At 39.8% G+C, this 15,347-nt stretch overlaps 1 protein-coding gene across 5 annotated transcripts in view; it reads left to right on the top strand.

Annotated features, from left to right (window-relative positions):
* PIK3CB (phosphatidylinositol-4,5-bisphosphate 3-kinase catalytic subunit beta) overlaps nt 1-15,347 on the top strand; it is a 102,125-nt gene that overhangs the window by 39,415 nt on the left and 47,363 nt on the right. For all 5 annotated transcript variants that reach the window (XM_067465954.1, XM_067465955.1, XM_067465953.1 and 2 more), the window contains 3 exons: nt 6,028-6,211; nt 7,310-7,535; nt 13,399-13,622. In XM_067465954.1, the coding sequence (XP_067322055.1) occupies nt 6,056-6,211; nt 7,310-7,535; nt 13,399-13,622 (606 nt within the window). In that variant the 5' untranslated portion in view covers nt 6,028-6,055. The remainder of the gene's footprint in view (nt 1-6,027; nt 6,212-7,309; nt 7,536-13,398; nt 13,623-15,347) is intronic.

Genomic DNA, 15,347 nt, shown 5'->3' with positions numbered 1-15,347 from the left:
TGACTCCAAACCTAGTCTAACTTCAACCTTGTCTAACTCAAACTTGTCTAACTGAACTCCCAACTGTCATATATTATCCCTAAGCAAACCTCAGTGAAACATTAAAAAAAAACACACCAAGATTATGGCAACCAGGCTGATGGATAACTGGCAAACAGAGGGAGAAAACATGGAGGCAGTGACAGACTTTGTATTTCTAGGCATGAAGATTACTGCAGACACAGACTGAAGCCAGGAAATCAGAAGATGTTTACTTCTTGGGAGGAGAGCAATGACCAATTTGGAAAATTAGTTAAGAGTAGAGACATGATGCTGGCAACAAAGGTCTGCATAGTTAAAGCAATGGTATTCCCTATAGTAGTAACTGATGAATGCAAGAGCTGGACCATAAGGAAGGCTGAGTGAAGGAAGATAGATGCTTTTGAACTATGGTGTTGGAGAAATCTTCTGAGAGTGCCTTGGACCGCAAGAAGATCAAACTAGTCCATACTCCAGGAAATAATGCCCAACTGCTCACTGGATGGAAGGATATTAGAGACAAAGGTGAATTACTTTGACCACATAATGAGAAGACAAGAAAGCTTGGAGAAGATAATGATGCTCAGGGAAATGGAAGGAAAAACGAAGAGGGGCCAACCAAAGGCAAGATGGATGGTATTCTTGACATGACCGGCTTAACCTTGAAGGAGCTGAGGGTGGTGACAGCTGACAGGGAGCTCTGGCGTGGGCTGGTCCATGAGATCACGAAGAGTTGGAAGCAGCTGAATGAATAAACAACAAGATGCAAATCTCCCCAAATATTCCACCAATTAGCATTCACTTCAATATGCCATACTCTCCCTTTCCCAGAAGCTTTGTATCTTTTACTTCAATACAAAATGAGTCAATCAACATTTTGAAATACAAATCAGTGACAATACAGAGGGAAAAATATACTCCATGGCATGGAAAACTTGGTGACAGCCCAACCAGGTGTATCAGCTACAGACTTTCTTGGACATGGATACCTCAGCCACAATTGATCCCCCATCTTGTAACTTCCCATTAGACTGCTGCAATCCATTATACATGAGCTGCTCTTTAGAGTGACTCAAAATATATAACTAATGTAAAATGCAGCAATGAGATAGTTGTCTGGATTATCATATGGGCATCATCTAGAACTGATCTTAATAGGTCTGCACTGGCTGCAAATTTATTTCTAGTCTGAATTGAAGGTACTTGTGGTGACATTTAAAGCCCTAAATGGCTTGGGGTTTTGATACATGAAGGAGTGTCTTTTCTTATATTTGCCTGCCTGAAAATTGTGAACTGTAGGGGGAGCCCTCCTCTTTATCAGAAAAGAGTTCAAAGGGGGCAGACATGGGAGAGGACCTGCTTGAATGGGAACACCCTCTACTTGAAGGTGTCAAGGCTGATGTCTTTCAAGAGCCTTCAGGGACTAATTTGTTTTCCAATGTGACATGGTTTCACATTGTTTCAGTTTCCTGTTACAAGTGGTTGTAACAGTTGTTTCAAAGTGATTTAACTGTTGCTATGTTTAATATGATTTTACCTTTTAAGTTATTTATGTAATTAATTTGTTTCAGTTTGTTTATATTGTATGCTGTCCTGATGTCTTGTGCTAAAGGGCAGAATAGAAGTGTTTAAATAAAGAGTGTAATAATATCTCATTATCATTCCTCTGTACTTTTTGTCAGTTTCATTGGTTTTTATTTAATGCCATGCAGTTCTGTAGTGTTGTTATCTTTTAATGAACCCAAGAGTAAAATGTTCTGGTTTTGAGACTTCCATTTGTGTTTAATTCCACAGTAGAGCAGTCTCTGTAAAAATCAGAACTCTTAAATCCACACTGCTTTATATTGTATTGGTATTCTGGCATTTTGTATTTCAAAACTCCTACTACAATGAATGTTTTCAAAATACGGAAAATACCCTCCTTCAGTCTTTTGCCCATTTCCAGCAGTTTCCTTGTTTATTTCATACTTCCTCAATATTTTTATTAGAATGTCTGTATGCATAGGCAATCCCTGTTAATGAATTTTAGTTGTGTGGGAGTTCATTGCTAATGGTTAGATTGACATAGAATGTCAATGAAGATCATGTCCACGGTTGTACTGCTAAGAAAAAGATCTATGCCAGTGCAAAAGCTGAGGTCCAAAGAAGGACAAGAGAGCTCAAGAACATCTGGTGGACAAAGAAGGCCGAAGAAATCCAACACCTGGCAGATACCCATAATGCTCAGGGATTTTTCAAAGCCACAAAGGTAATCTACGGACCAAGAAACCATGGCATACAGCCTCTACGCTCATCAGATGGAACCAAACTTCTGAAGGACCAAAACTCAATTGCACTACGTTGGAAAGAACACTACCAAAGCCTCCTGAACCGCAGCTCCAATGTGGCCGAAGAGGTCCTCTCACAAATCCCACAACAACAAACCAGGGATGAGCTTGCAGCACTGCCCAGTTTGGAAGAAGTCAGCAATGGCATCAGCCAACAGAAGAATAACAAAGCCAGTGGACCAGATGGGATCCCTGCTGAAATCTTTAAAGAGGGAGGACCTGAGCTGACACACCAACTCCACCAGCTCATAGAAAAGGTGTGGGTGACCGAGAAAATCCCAGCAGATTTCAAGGACGCCACCATCATCACCCTCTTCAAAAAAGGCGAAAGAACAGAGTGCGGAAACTATCGAGGTATCTCCCTTCTAACCTCCGCTGGGAAAATCCTCGCAAGAATCCTTGCAAACCGCCTTCTGCCCCTCTCAGAAGACACCCTCCCAGAATCCCAGAACGGCTTCCGCCCCTCCAGAGGAACCGTGGACATGATCTTCACTGCACGACAGCTCCAAGAAAAATGCAGAGAACAAAACCAACCTCTGTACATGGCATTCATCGACCTTGCAAAGGCATTCGACACAGTGAATTGCAGCGCTCTCTGGAACATCCTCCACAAAATCGGGTGCCCAAGCAAATTTGTGAACATCCTGCGGCTCCTCCATGATGACATGATGGCAACAGCCTTGGACAGCAGTGGCTCCCAAAGTGACCCATTTAAAGTGGAATCCGGTGTCAAACAGGGATGTGTTATTACCCCAACTCTATTCTCCATCTTCATCGCTATGATACTTCACCTTGTTGATGGGAAGCTTCCCACCGGAGTGGAAATAATCTATCGGATAGATGGCAAGCTATTCAACCTGAGCAGACTGAAAGCCAAAACCAAGGTTACAACAACATCTGTTATAGAACTCCAGTATGCTGATGACAATGTCGTCTGTGCGCATTCAGAAGAAGATCTACAAGCCACTCTAAACACCTTCGCAGAAGCATACGAGAAGCTCGGCCTGTCATTGAACATTGAAAAAAACAAGGTGCTTTTCCAGCAGGCACCAGCCAACCCCTCTCCAATGCCAGTGATACAGCTTAATGGTGTAACATTAGAAAATGTTGATCATTTCCGCTACCTTGGCAGCCACCTCTCCACCAAAGTCAACATTGACGCCGAAATACAACACCGCCTGAGCTCTGCAAGTGCAGCATTTTCCAGAATGAAGCAGAGAGTGTTTGAGGACCGGGACATCCGTAGGGAGACCAAGGTGCTTGTCTATAAAGCTATTGTCCTCCCAACCCTGCTCTATGCCTGTGAGACGTGGACTGTCTACAGATGTCACATGCAACTCCTGGAACGATTCCATCAGCGCTGCCTCCGGAAAATCCTGCAAATCTCCTGGGAATACAAGCGGACAAACGTCAGTGTGCTGGAAGAAGCAAAGACCACCAGCATTGAAGCGATGGTCCTCCAACATCAACTCCGCTGGGCCGGCCATGTTGTCCGGATGCCTGACCACCGTCTCCCAAAGCAGTTGCTCTACTCCGAACTTAAGAACAGAAAACGGAACGTTGGTGGACAGGAAAAGAGATTTAAAGATGGGCTCAAAGCCAACCTTAAAAACTCTGGCATAGACACTGAGAACTGGGAAGCCCTGGCCCTTGAGCGCTCCAGCTGGAGGACAGCTGTGACCAGCAGTGCTGCAGAATTTGAGGAGGCACGAGTGGAGGGTGAAAGAGTGAAACGTGCCAGGAGGAAGGCGCGTCAAGCCAACCCCAACCGGGACCGCCTTCCACCTGGAAACCAATGCCCTCACTGCGGAAGAAGATGCAGAGCAAGAATAGGGCTCCACAGCCACATACGGACCCACAAGGAAATCCATAATGGAAGACCATCTTACTCGTCCAACGAGGGATCGCCTAAGTAAGTAAGTAAGTAAATCTGGCATTTTGTATTTCAAAACTCCTACTACAATGAATGTTTTCAAAATACGGAAAATACCCTCCTTCAGTCTTTTGCTCATTTCCAGCAGTTTCCTTGTTTATTTCATACTTCCTCAATATCTTGATTAGAATGTCTGTATGCATAGGCAATCCCTGTTAATGAATTTTAGTTGTGTGGGAGTTCATTGCTAATGGTTAGATTGACATAGAATGTCAATCTATTTCTAGTATATAATTCCAGTATATTCTGTTTTATGATGAATAAACTGTGTGCTGGTTCATATCTTCTGTTCATTTCTTTGGCTAATCCCATGTGTGGCTAAGAAACCAGAAATATTATGGAACTTAAGATTCTGGTTTACCACTCTCAAACAAGCTAGGATTTGTAAACCGGTCCAGCATCCTCCTTTTTTATGAATATGTACTTTTTAGAGAATGCCATCCTGATTCATGATCCTATTTATTTATTTATGCTTAGGTCCACTCTATATCTATGAATATCAAGATGGTGTCCAAATAAAATTAATTTAAATGTTTTTTGAAATAGTAACATTTAAAATAATAAATATAATTTAACCAGACTAAAAATAGGTCAGATTTTAAAAGTTAAGAGTTACAAGTTGAAAACAATTGAAAGCTATGATCATGTGCATTTTGGAGGAAACAAGTTCTATGCCAAAGGCACTACTAAAAAACTACACTTTAAATTGATTCTGGAATGAAGCCAATGCCAGCACCAATAAGGTCTCCAAGGGTACCATCCTCCAGCAAACATCTGTTTTGTGGCAAACAAATATAAGAAGATGCACTTGCTCATGTATGAAGCTCCTAAGCTGTTTACAGAACTTTAAGTGCAGCTCCTATACATTTTATATAGTTTCTTTATGGCATTCATGTTAGTTTTTTGCACTAATAGTAGCTTCTGCATCATCTGCAAGGGTAGTCCCTTGAAAAAACAAATTCCAGTAGTTCAGTCAGGCAGTTCATGAACTTACCCACCTAGATCATCTCTATTTGGAAAAGGCTGTAATTCTGAGTTTCTTAAACTGTGCTCCTTCAGATGTTTTGGACTTCAGCTCCAAAAATTCCAGCCAGTTTACCAGCTGCTAGGAATTGTGGGAGCTGAAGTCCAAAACATCTGGAGTTGCACAGTTTGAGAAACTCTACTGTAGATGGAATGAATTCCATGAATTCCACCTTTGCCTTCAGTAACAGAGATGGATGTGGGTGTACTACCAGCTATGTACCTCACTTTCCATCTGGGATGGGGCATTTACCCATTTCCTGAATTGAGAAACCACCAATTTGCAGAGTCTATATTTTCTCAGGATTCAGTTTACCTTTTCCCATTGAATTAGTTGTTTGTGTAAGTCAGTGGTTCTCAACCTGTGGGTCCCCAGATTGGCCTTCAACTCCCAGAAATTCTAACAGCTGGTAAACTCACTGGGATTTCTGGGAGTTGTAGGCCAAAACACCTGGGGACCCACAGGTTGAGAACCACTGGTGTAAGTGGACAAGCCAGTCAGAAGCAAGTGAGTAAGTTAGATTGCTGTGGTTTTTCGGGCTGTATGGTCATGTTCCAGTAACATACAGCCCAAAAAACTCAAAACAACCTAGTGATTCTGGCCATGAAAACTTTTGACAACAAATCATGCCTTACCTTTTCAAATACTACAAATGTATGTTGTGTTCGATTCTGATGAGTGGAAGCAAATCTGACAAATTGTAAAATGATTTCTTTTCCTCCTAGAACAATGTGGTTATGATATTTAAAATCTATGATGCCTCCTGCCATGGCAGATACCCTGGACATCTGGGCAGTAGATTCACAGATAGCAGCGGATAGCTCAATATCTGTGGATTGCCTGCTTCCCACTGGAATTTACATCAGTTTAGATGTCCCTCGTGATGCCACTATTTGTCATATCAAACAGGTAAGAGTAGATTATCTGTAACTGACTTCATTAAAATGTTTGCTTTTTCTACATATTCAGTGTTTTATATTGTTTGTAGCTGAGAGACCTTCCAAACAGGCCCTATGGCCCAGGGTGTGATCCTAGGTTTTCTGCTTTAAACTAGATTATATGAGTCTACACTACCAGATAACCTAGGATAAACAGAAAACCTGGGATCAGATCCTGGGATATAGGGCCTGTCTGGAAAGGCCCTTAATTTCATGTTAGAATCATAATATCAGAGTATTTGTTTAAGGGAAGGTTCCTGTAGAATTTTGGCACATGTATTTTTCATGGAAGTATGCTCATAATTTATTCTCTTTCCTGTTTTGCTCATAACAGAGGAGCATTATAGTAGACAGTTTATTGGAACAGATGGTTCCTATCAGAAAATACTGATGAAATTACTGTTGTTGGACCATTTGGGAACAACAGGAAAGCACCTGCTATGTCAACTGTTTTCTATTCCTGTAGTTGTGGAAAAAAAACCTATAAACCTTTTTATTTGTAATCATAAAAGATAATTGTCTTTTGCTGAAAGGCCAGCTACTGCTTGATCATTGGCAAATACCCACATAATTTCTCACAAACATCAGGTTCTGTACCTAGCATGGAATGAATGTCCTTTTCAGTAACTCAATGGCAAAAGCCCTGTGCCAGCCTTGCCAAACAAGCCTTCCAAAAGAATATGGAACCAAGGAAGTGAGATTTGTCTTCAAAATATTTATTGGAATATAAATAAAAGGCTGACAAGTGTGCTCCTAAAGTCATAACAGGTTGTACTAGAATGGTTTTTACCACAAGAAGGAACTACCTTTTCTTTAAACCCACTGTTCTTTGCCACAATTTATGTTTAATTTATATTAGATGGATGCCCTGCCAGTTTTGTCTGGAAGATTAAATCAGCTGTGACTCATTTTAGCATGGCTTTTTGTGATGCTGGAGGAAGATATTGAAAGGTTGTTACCAAAGGACCTACCTAGTGATGTGCTTTAGGATGACAGAGATTTTATTTGGGGAGGGGTTTATGAACAAAACATTGTTACTGTAGTTTCAGCCCCTTGTGCTTATTTGCAGCTGTTATGGAAGCAAGCACACAGCTACCCTCTGTTTCATCTTCTTATGGAGATCGACTCCTATATGTTTTCCTGTGTGAACCAAACAGCAGTACGCGAGGAACTGGAGGATGAGACCCGGAGGCTTTGTGATGTTAGACCATTTCTTCCTGTTCTTCAACTAATTACAAGAAGCTGTGACCCAGGGGAAAAATTGGATTCTAAAATAGGTGTCCTTATAGGAAAAGGTAAATGTCTTTATTTGCTATTTGCACCATCCCATGCCCAACCTTTTTATAGTTGACCCATGTTCACTTGGTAACCTTGGTCATTGGTTTTGTTGAATCTCCAATCATGGGGTTACAATGAAATAGGTTTTAAAAATATTTTTAGCTTTAATATGTTTTAGCAGATATTTTTATATTTTATTGTGTTTTTAGTTGTTATTTTGTCTATTAAGTTTTTGGGTAGTGTTATATTGACAAATGTGTTATTTTGATGAAATTGTCTGTATGGTTTCTTTCCGGCGATTGAATGTTGCCGTACATGTTGGAAACCACTCTGAGTCCCTTTGGGGAGATAGAGCAGCATACAAATAAAGTTTATTATTATTATTTGTGGAGTTCAGTGTGGGGAAAATGGCATTAAAAGTGCATTAATTTGATGTTGATTCGTACTTCAGGTGAACTGAAATCAGTACTTATCCAGTGCAGCCCCATTGTGATAAGGCACTATCTTATGGTCATTATTTGAGGCCCCCCTTCATGGTGTTGTAACCAAATGCACAGATGGATCTGATATATTATCACGAGGATATAATTCTCACCAAATTTGGGGCAGTTGTCACCAGTATACTGATGATGCCCAACTCTATTTCTTCTTTGTACTTAATTGAAAGGAAGTTATTTATATTTTGAACTGATATATGTCATTGGCAATAATAGAAGTGATGAAATTAAAGCTTAATCAAGCTAAATAAGATGTGGTTCTGGTCATTTGAAAGTCAGATAATGGAAGATGGATTCATTGTGCTAGATGGGATCATCTTTCCCTGAAGACACTTGCTAACAGCTGGGCATTCTTCTGGGTTCATCCCTTAATCTGCCAGTGGTGACTTTTCACAGCTGAAGCTAGTAGTGAGCTGGTGCACTCATTGCTGGCAAGGTGTAATCTCACCACAGTGATACATGTTTTAGTTACACTGTCTCTTACTGTGAAACAATCTATATGAGTTGTTGAGTGCTTCCAAGTTGTTCCTGATTTATAGCAAACCTAAGGAAAACTTGTCACAGGATTTTCTTGGAATATTTATATGATCAGTTGGGTGTGTGTACCATTGCTTTCGCCTGAGGCCCCTTCTACAGTGTTCTTATGGCTGGAAACTGACATATAATTCAGATTATCAAAATAGATAATCCATATGATCTGAGTATATATTGCCTATAATCCAATTCAAAGCAGATAATTTTATGTGACAGTGTAGATGTGGCCTATATTCCAAGATCTGATCCCAGATTATCTGCTTATCCCAAATTATATGGCAGTGGAGACTCATATAATCCAGTTCAAAGCAGATAACCTGGGATCAGATCGTGAGATAGAAGGACAAAGTAGAAGGGGCCTAAGAATGTGACTTGCCCAAGGCCACCCAATGGGTTTCCATGGCTGTGCAGGAGATTCAAACACCTAGCAGTCACAGATCCACTGAAAATCAGCACTCTTTTCACCAGCAAGTGAAAATATTTTGTTCCTCCAGGCATGAAGGAACTGATTGCAAAGGCTTTTAATCGTATACTGTTTTATTGACTGTTATGTGATATCTTTTTAATGGATTTGTTTAAAAGTTTTAATTTTATGGGTAGTTTAACTGCATTTTAACTGAAACATAGGATATTAAATTTGAACACGAATCTAGTAATTTTAACCATTAGAAACAGGAAATTAATTCACTGCTGTAAGTATTAATAACTGAAATTATTATTTGTCCTGTCATTAACTAACTCATTTTTTAAAAGTTAATGTGGCCACAGAGCAGGTATGGGCAAACTTTGGCCCTCCAGGTGTTTTGGACTTCAACTCCCACAATTCCTAATAGCTGTTAGGAAGGTATTTACTAAGAATGAAGTAGCAGTTGTTATCATTGATCTCATGGAGATACAGTTTGTTACTGCCTCCTTCAGAAAGCCAGTTTTAAACTGCCTTCCTCCAACCTAGAATTTTATTCTACATGGATGCAAATCCCATAATACAGCTGTCACCTGAGAATGGCAACAGTTCCAACACATCTGGAAACTGTCAAGTTGAAGTTACTGCTCCAAATCATGAAATCACATCTTACAACCTCGGTTGTCACTCATGTGCTCTCTTTTCTTCCCCCCCCCCCCCCATCAGTCTATATACAGCACTCATTTGTCTAATGCCTAGTTTGTGAAAAATTAATAAGGAGTAATATATTTGGGTTACAAGTTAGCGATTTTCCATAGATTCTTCAATAAGTGGATAGCTGCAAAGATTAATTAGTGAATCAAGAGTGGAGAGTTCATTATCTGACTTTTTAAAGAAGCTCTGTGCATATGCAGAACACAACCAAATCACAACCTTATCTGTTTTCCCAATTCCCTTTCAAGACATGCAGCTTGCAGAGTTTAATAGCAGTGTTCAGATTTTGCAAATAGAATCTAGGGACTCCAAAAACCCTATATGTACTTAGCATCTGCCATTTTAATGATGAGGTATCTAACAATCTCACTTTTCTTTGGACTCATCTGACATTAACTTTATAATGAAAGTGGATGTGCAGAGGAGGAGGTAAAATAGAATGGATAAAGATGAGCCAAGAGAGGAAGAGACATGGAGTGGGTTTGAAGAGAACCCTTTGCTAAATTATCCAGGTACATACTACCGTATAATCAGATTTACAAAGGGAACATTGTCGTTCATTCTAAATTGGATTGTATAACATTGTTGTCAAAAAAATAATATAAAATGGAAGCTAGCCTAGGATATAAAGAGTAGATAAGAAGTTGTGTTGTCATAGGCTTTCATGGCCAGAATCATTGAGTTGTTGTGAATTTTCCAGGCTGTATGGCTATGTTCCATTCTCTCCTGACATTTTGCCCACATCTATGACAGGCCTCCTCAGAGGTTATGAAGTATGTTGGAAACTAGTGAGGTTTATATATCTGTCTAGGGTGGGAGAAAGAACTCTTGTCTGTTCGACAAGTATTGCAAAACTTTAAAATCAGGACAGTAAATAAAGAACAACATTAAAAAAACAGGGGAATTCCAGACAGGAAACAATCAGGGCCGGTTAACAGCTTCCAACAAAGGATTCCTCCAGGCAAGAAGCAGCCCAGGCTTTGAAGCTGCGAGGCAATTCAATGCTAATCAAGGTTGCCAATTGCAACTTTCACACCTCCTCCAACAGACAAGAGTTCTTTCTCCCACCCTGGACAGATATATAAACCTCACTTGTCTCTGAGGATGCCTGTCATAGAGGTGGGCAAAATATTCTGGAACACAGCAATACAGTCTGGAAAACTCACAACAACTAAGCGAAGAAGTTACTAAAATAATTCCACAGATATATAAACCTCACTTGCCTCAGAGGATGCCTGCCGTAAATGTGGGCAAAACGTCAGGAGAGAATGCTTCTGGAACACGGACATATAGCCCGGAAAACTCACAACAACCTAGAGAAGAAGTTACTAAAATAATTGGAATGTAGAAAAATTTCAGACATAGACCAAAAAGGGGAGGGGTGATGAAATTCCAGATGTTCTACCTGCTGCAGAAGATTGGTCTCCTACTAAGCAAAGACATCACTCACCCCGTGCCATTTCCATTCCATTCTAAGACTCCATTTTTGTTTTTCAAATCCAGATAGTTTTGTCTCTCCCCTTTCCCCCTCACTATTATAACATTTCTTATAGTGAAACAGCAGTTCTCACTGTTATTTTGAATATGATAGAGGAAGAGAGACCCACCCTAATGAATAATAACAACACAGTTCATAGAAACATATTTTTAAACTTCAGCATTAACTGGGAAATCTAATGAGTATGAGGAAATGACTAGAAGAACATGGTTGAGTAGTGCCTTGGCAAATGTATTAATGTGGTAATCCCAAACTCTGATTTCAACCATAACTTTTTGTCAATTTTCACTTCTGTCTTTTGTATGTTTTATCTGTATATTCATTTTCGTAATGAATCTTGAGTGCTGATTTTGGGGAAAAGGCAAGATATAAATGAATTATTAATAACAAAAATAATAACAATAGCTTTGCATCCTAGACAAGTCCTGGCAGTCAAGGTTGCAGCTATCATGTTGGACTGTTAATGATACTTTTTTTGTTTCTGTGTGTGCACAAAGATGTTTTTAAAAAATGGCATATGCTTTGATTATACTGTCTTGCCGTTTTCTTAGTGTCATCATATCTACAGGCATTTTTCCATATTCAGTTCTTTCTTTTTTTTAAAAGAAACCAGTAGCTATACTATGAATCAGCTACTGTTAGAGAGCTTTTTAAAAAATAGAAACAAAATACCACTTTCTTCATGCTTAAAAGTGGGGTTTGCTTGCGATTGTATACTTAAATTAAAAATAGTCACTAGGCTGGTCATGCTTCTCATCAAAACAAAGAACAGTTGTTAGTCCTGGCACAAAAGCTACGAGTTCTGTTTAGATTTCAACTGAAAACTGAGCATTAACTTGTCTATAGTAACAATGACTTCTACTGATACAAATGCAGCTTTTTTAGATTTTTGATTATTTCAAGAAGAATGACTGGGCAATTTTCCTCTTGTAAAACAAAGGAAGATTCAGCTTTATTGTGCTTGTTAGAGTAAAAAAATTATGCTCCTGGGAATTGGCTTGAGCTGCACTTTAGACTACAGGAATTTTCTAATATTTAGACAATTCTACTATTGGGGATATGGAGCCCCCGGTGGTACAGTGGGTTAAACCCTTGTGCCAGCAGGACTGCTGACCAAGAGGTTGGCAGTTCAAATCCAAAGAGTGGGGTGAGCTCCCATCTTAGCTCTAGCTTCCCATGCAAGGACATAAGAGAAACTTCTCACGGGATGGTAAAACATCAAACATCTGGGCATCCCTTCAGCAGCGTCTTTGCAGATGGCCAATTTTCTCACACCAGTAGTGGCTTGCAGTTTTGGAAGTCAGTCCTGACACACACACGCACAAAAACTATTGGAGATAGCTTCACTAATGTCCATCAAAGTCTTCCCATTGCATTTTGTTTTCTTAAAGTTCTTGAATGAATAACTTATATGTTCTTGTATTTCCTGTTGCCAATCTTCAAATTCACATTAAAATATATGGGTGGAATACAACAACAACAACAACAACAACAACAACAACAACTATTTATATTCCCCCCCTCTCACCCCGAAGGGGACTCAGGGCAGATCACAGTACATATACATGGCAAACATTCAATGCCGCTTTGTATAGACAATATACAGACAGACAGAACAGAAGGATGTGGTTTGTTCCAGCTGTTTTTGGTGCCATAGAAGGTTGGGCTTGGGTCCAGAGGATGCTGTTTCTCTATCCTCTATGATGAAGAGCCGGTGGGACTTCCGACTTCCTTTTGGTCACCCAGCATTTTCTGATCTTCTTTCTTTATGGCGTCATAAAACACTTCTCTCACCCTTAGCGGTACCTAATTTCTCTAATCACAACTAAAGCTGTTTTTGAATTGCTTAGATAAACAATGAGCTAGGCTGACATTTGGCAGCTCACTCCAACGCGGGGCTTCGAAATTGCAACCTATTTGGTCGATAGATCTGATAATTGCTAATTATTTATCAGCTATGCTAAACCTCCCACCCCTTCATTGTTATGAAGAAAACAAGGTAATTCTATAGTTGTGAGTCAATTTCTTAAATTTTCTTGGAAGAATACTTTTCCATGGAAAGTGGAAAGTGCCTGTGTGTCAGTGGTATTTATTTTTTACAGAGTATGTGGCATGGAAGTGATTCATGCAATAACACAACTTGGATGGAGTAACTATATTTGATTTGGTGGGGAAATTATACTTTCTCCCCTTTAAAAAAAACAAACAAACCCACTTACTTAATTTTTTTTCAGGCCTCCATGAGTTTGATGCCCTACAAGACCCAGAAGTTAAAGAATTCCGGATAAAGATGCGACGAATCAGTGAAGAGAAGATGCAATCACTTGTGAGGTTGTCTTGGATGGACTGGTTAAAGCACACTTATCCACCAGAATTGGAACCAGCAGTTCAGGAAAACCTTCAGGATAAGCTTTATGGTGGCAATCTAGTTGTGGCTGTTCATTTTGATAACTGTCAGGTAAGATATTCACCATCTATAGCATACATACCCACATCTATCTCAAATAATTTTCACTTGCAAGTTGTAGGATCCACTGCTCTCACACTTCTTCTCTTCTTCCCTGGCGGCCAAACTGTTGGCTTGGCTTCTTCTTCGTTGGATGGATATGTGCAGTCTTTTCAAGTGAGGATTCCCTTACTATGTTTTGGAAAATACAAGGACTGAACTTTACAGGCTTCCAGCTTTTTCTCATTACTGTTTCCCTAGCAGGATTCAAAAGATTTGCCTAAGGAGGATTTAAACTTGTATTTCTCAAACAGTGGTTTCCCCACTGCCACTATCCTGCACAACAATCTGGTTGTGGTACCACAATATGTTTCAAGCACCATTTGTCTTTAGAAAACGTTTGTGTGTATGTGAAGCTTTTCATGCTCACACCCCCTTAGATATTTTTAGATCATAGCCTTTAATCACTTGCCATATTTTTAATCTGGAAGTTGACACTACAGACTAATAGCTAGTTATATGAATATTTAAACAGTTTGAGAATTCATTTTATAACAATTGGGTTGGAAGGGGTACCTTCCTTGCATGTTACGCTTTTTTACGCTCTTGAAACATTATGATGGTGGTTGCAGTATGCTCCGGGTTATTATCAGTTTGCTTAAGACACCAGCTCTAAAAATAACTAAGCAGGGTAAGGCCTGGTTTGTACTTTGATGGGGATTCCAGGGGAATATCCAGTATAGTAGGTGATATTCAGAGAAAGGCAGTGGGAGAAAAACACCTCTGAGTATTCCTTTTCTCTGAGAACCTTACAAAACCCCACAGGATCACCATAAATCAAGAGACAATCTGCAAACATGTACTTTACTTTGAACCTAAATACTCTGAAAGCTCCCGGCTCTGTCTGATCTTGGAAACTAAGCAGGGTAAAATATTTATGTGACCTTGGGTATATAGGTGTAGAAAATAGGTATAGAAATCAAACATATACTGATCACAAATCAGACTAATTTTCATTTTTTGTGGAATACAGTTGAAGCATCTTCTGCACTGTAAACAATGCACAACAGATTTCTGCAAATGTCTAAAACATCCACTAACTGACATTCAGAAAACTTTTTGGCAAAGCTTTCAGAATCCCAATATTTAGTTAAGGGGATGCCATTTGAGGTTGGGACCCACGGCTGGCTTTGGCCTATAAAGCCCTTAATGGTTCTGGCCCAGTTACATATCTCCCTCTACAAGCCACCTGGGACCTTAAGATCGTCCGGGGGGGGGGCTGCTCTCAGTCCCCGCACCATCACAATTACACTTGGTGGGGATGAGAGACAGGGCCTTTTCCGTGGTGGCCCCTTGGCTATGGAATTCCCCCCAAACAAAATCAGATCTTCTCCATCTTTCCTGTGCTTCCAAAAAAAAGTCAAATTCTGGCTCTGGGAAAAGGGTCTTTGTGGACTAGACTGACTTGCTGGCAAAGCTACAGTTTTAATGGACTATGATGGACTGCTTTTAGGATGACAACTGAATTTGGCGATATGTTTAATATTTTTATATTGTTTTTATACTGTTTTATTATATTATGTATATTTATGCTTTTCTTATTGTGGGCACTGTGCTGTGCCGGTTGTTAGCTGTCCTGAGTCCCTCTGAGGAGATGAGATAGGATGGGATATAAATGGCCCATATAAATAAATAAATAAAGAATCAGTTCTTTAGGCTATATGCATGGCAAACTTC

Source organism: Anolis sagrei, chromosome 3 (genome assembly GCF_037176765.1).
Source record: "Anolis sagrei isolate rAnoSag1 chromosome 3, rAnoSag1.mat, whole genome shotgun sequence".
Classification (NCBI taxonomy): Eukaryota; Metazoa; Chordata; class Lepidosauria; order Squamata; family Dactyloidae; genus Anolis; species Anolis sagrei.
Note: the sequence above shows the minus strand (reverse complement) of the source record. Positions and strands in the feature narration are given on the sequence as shown.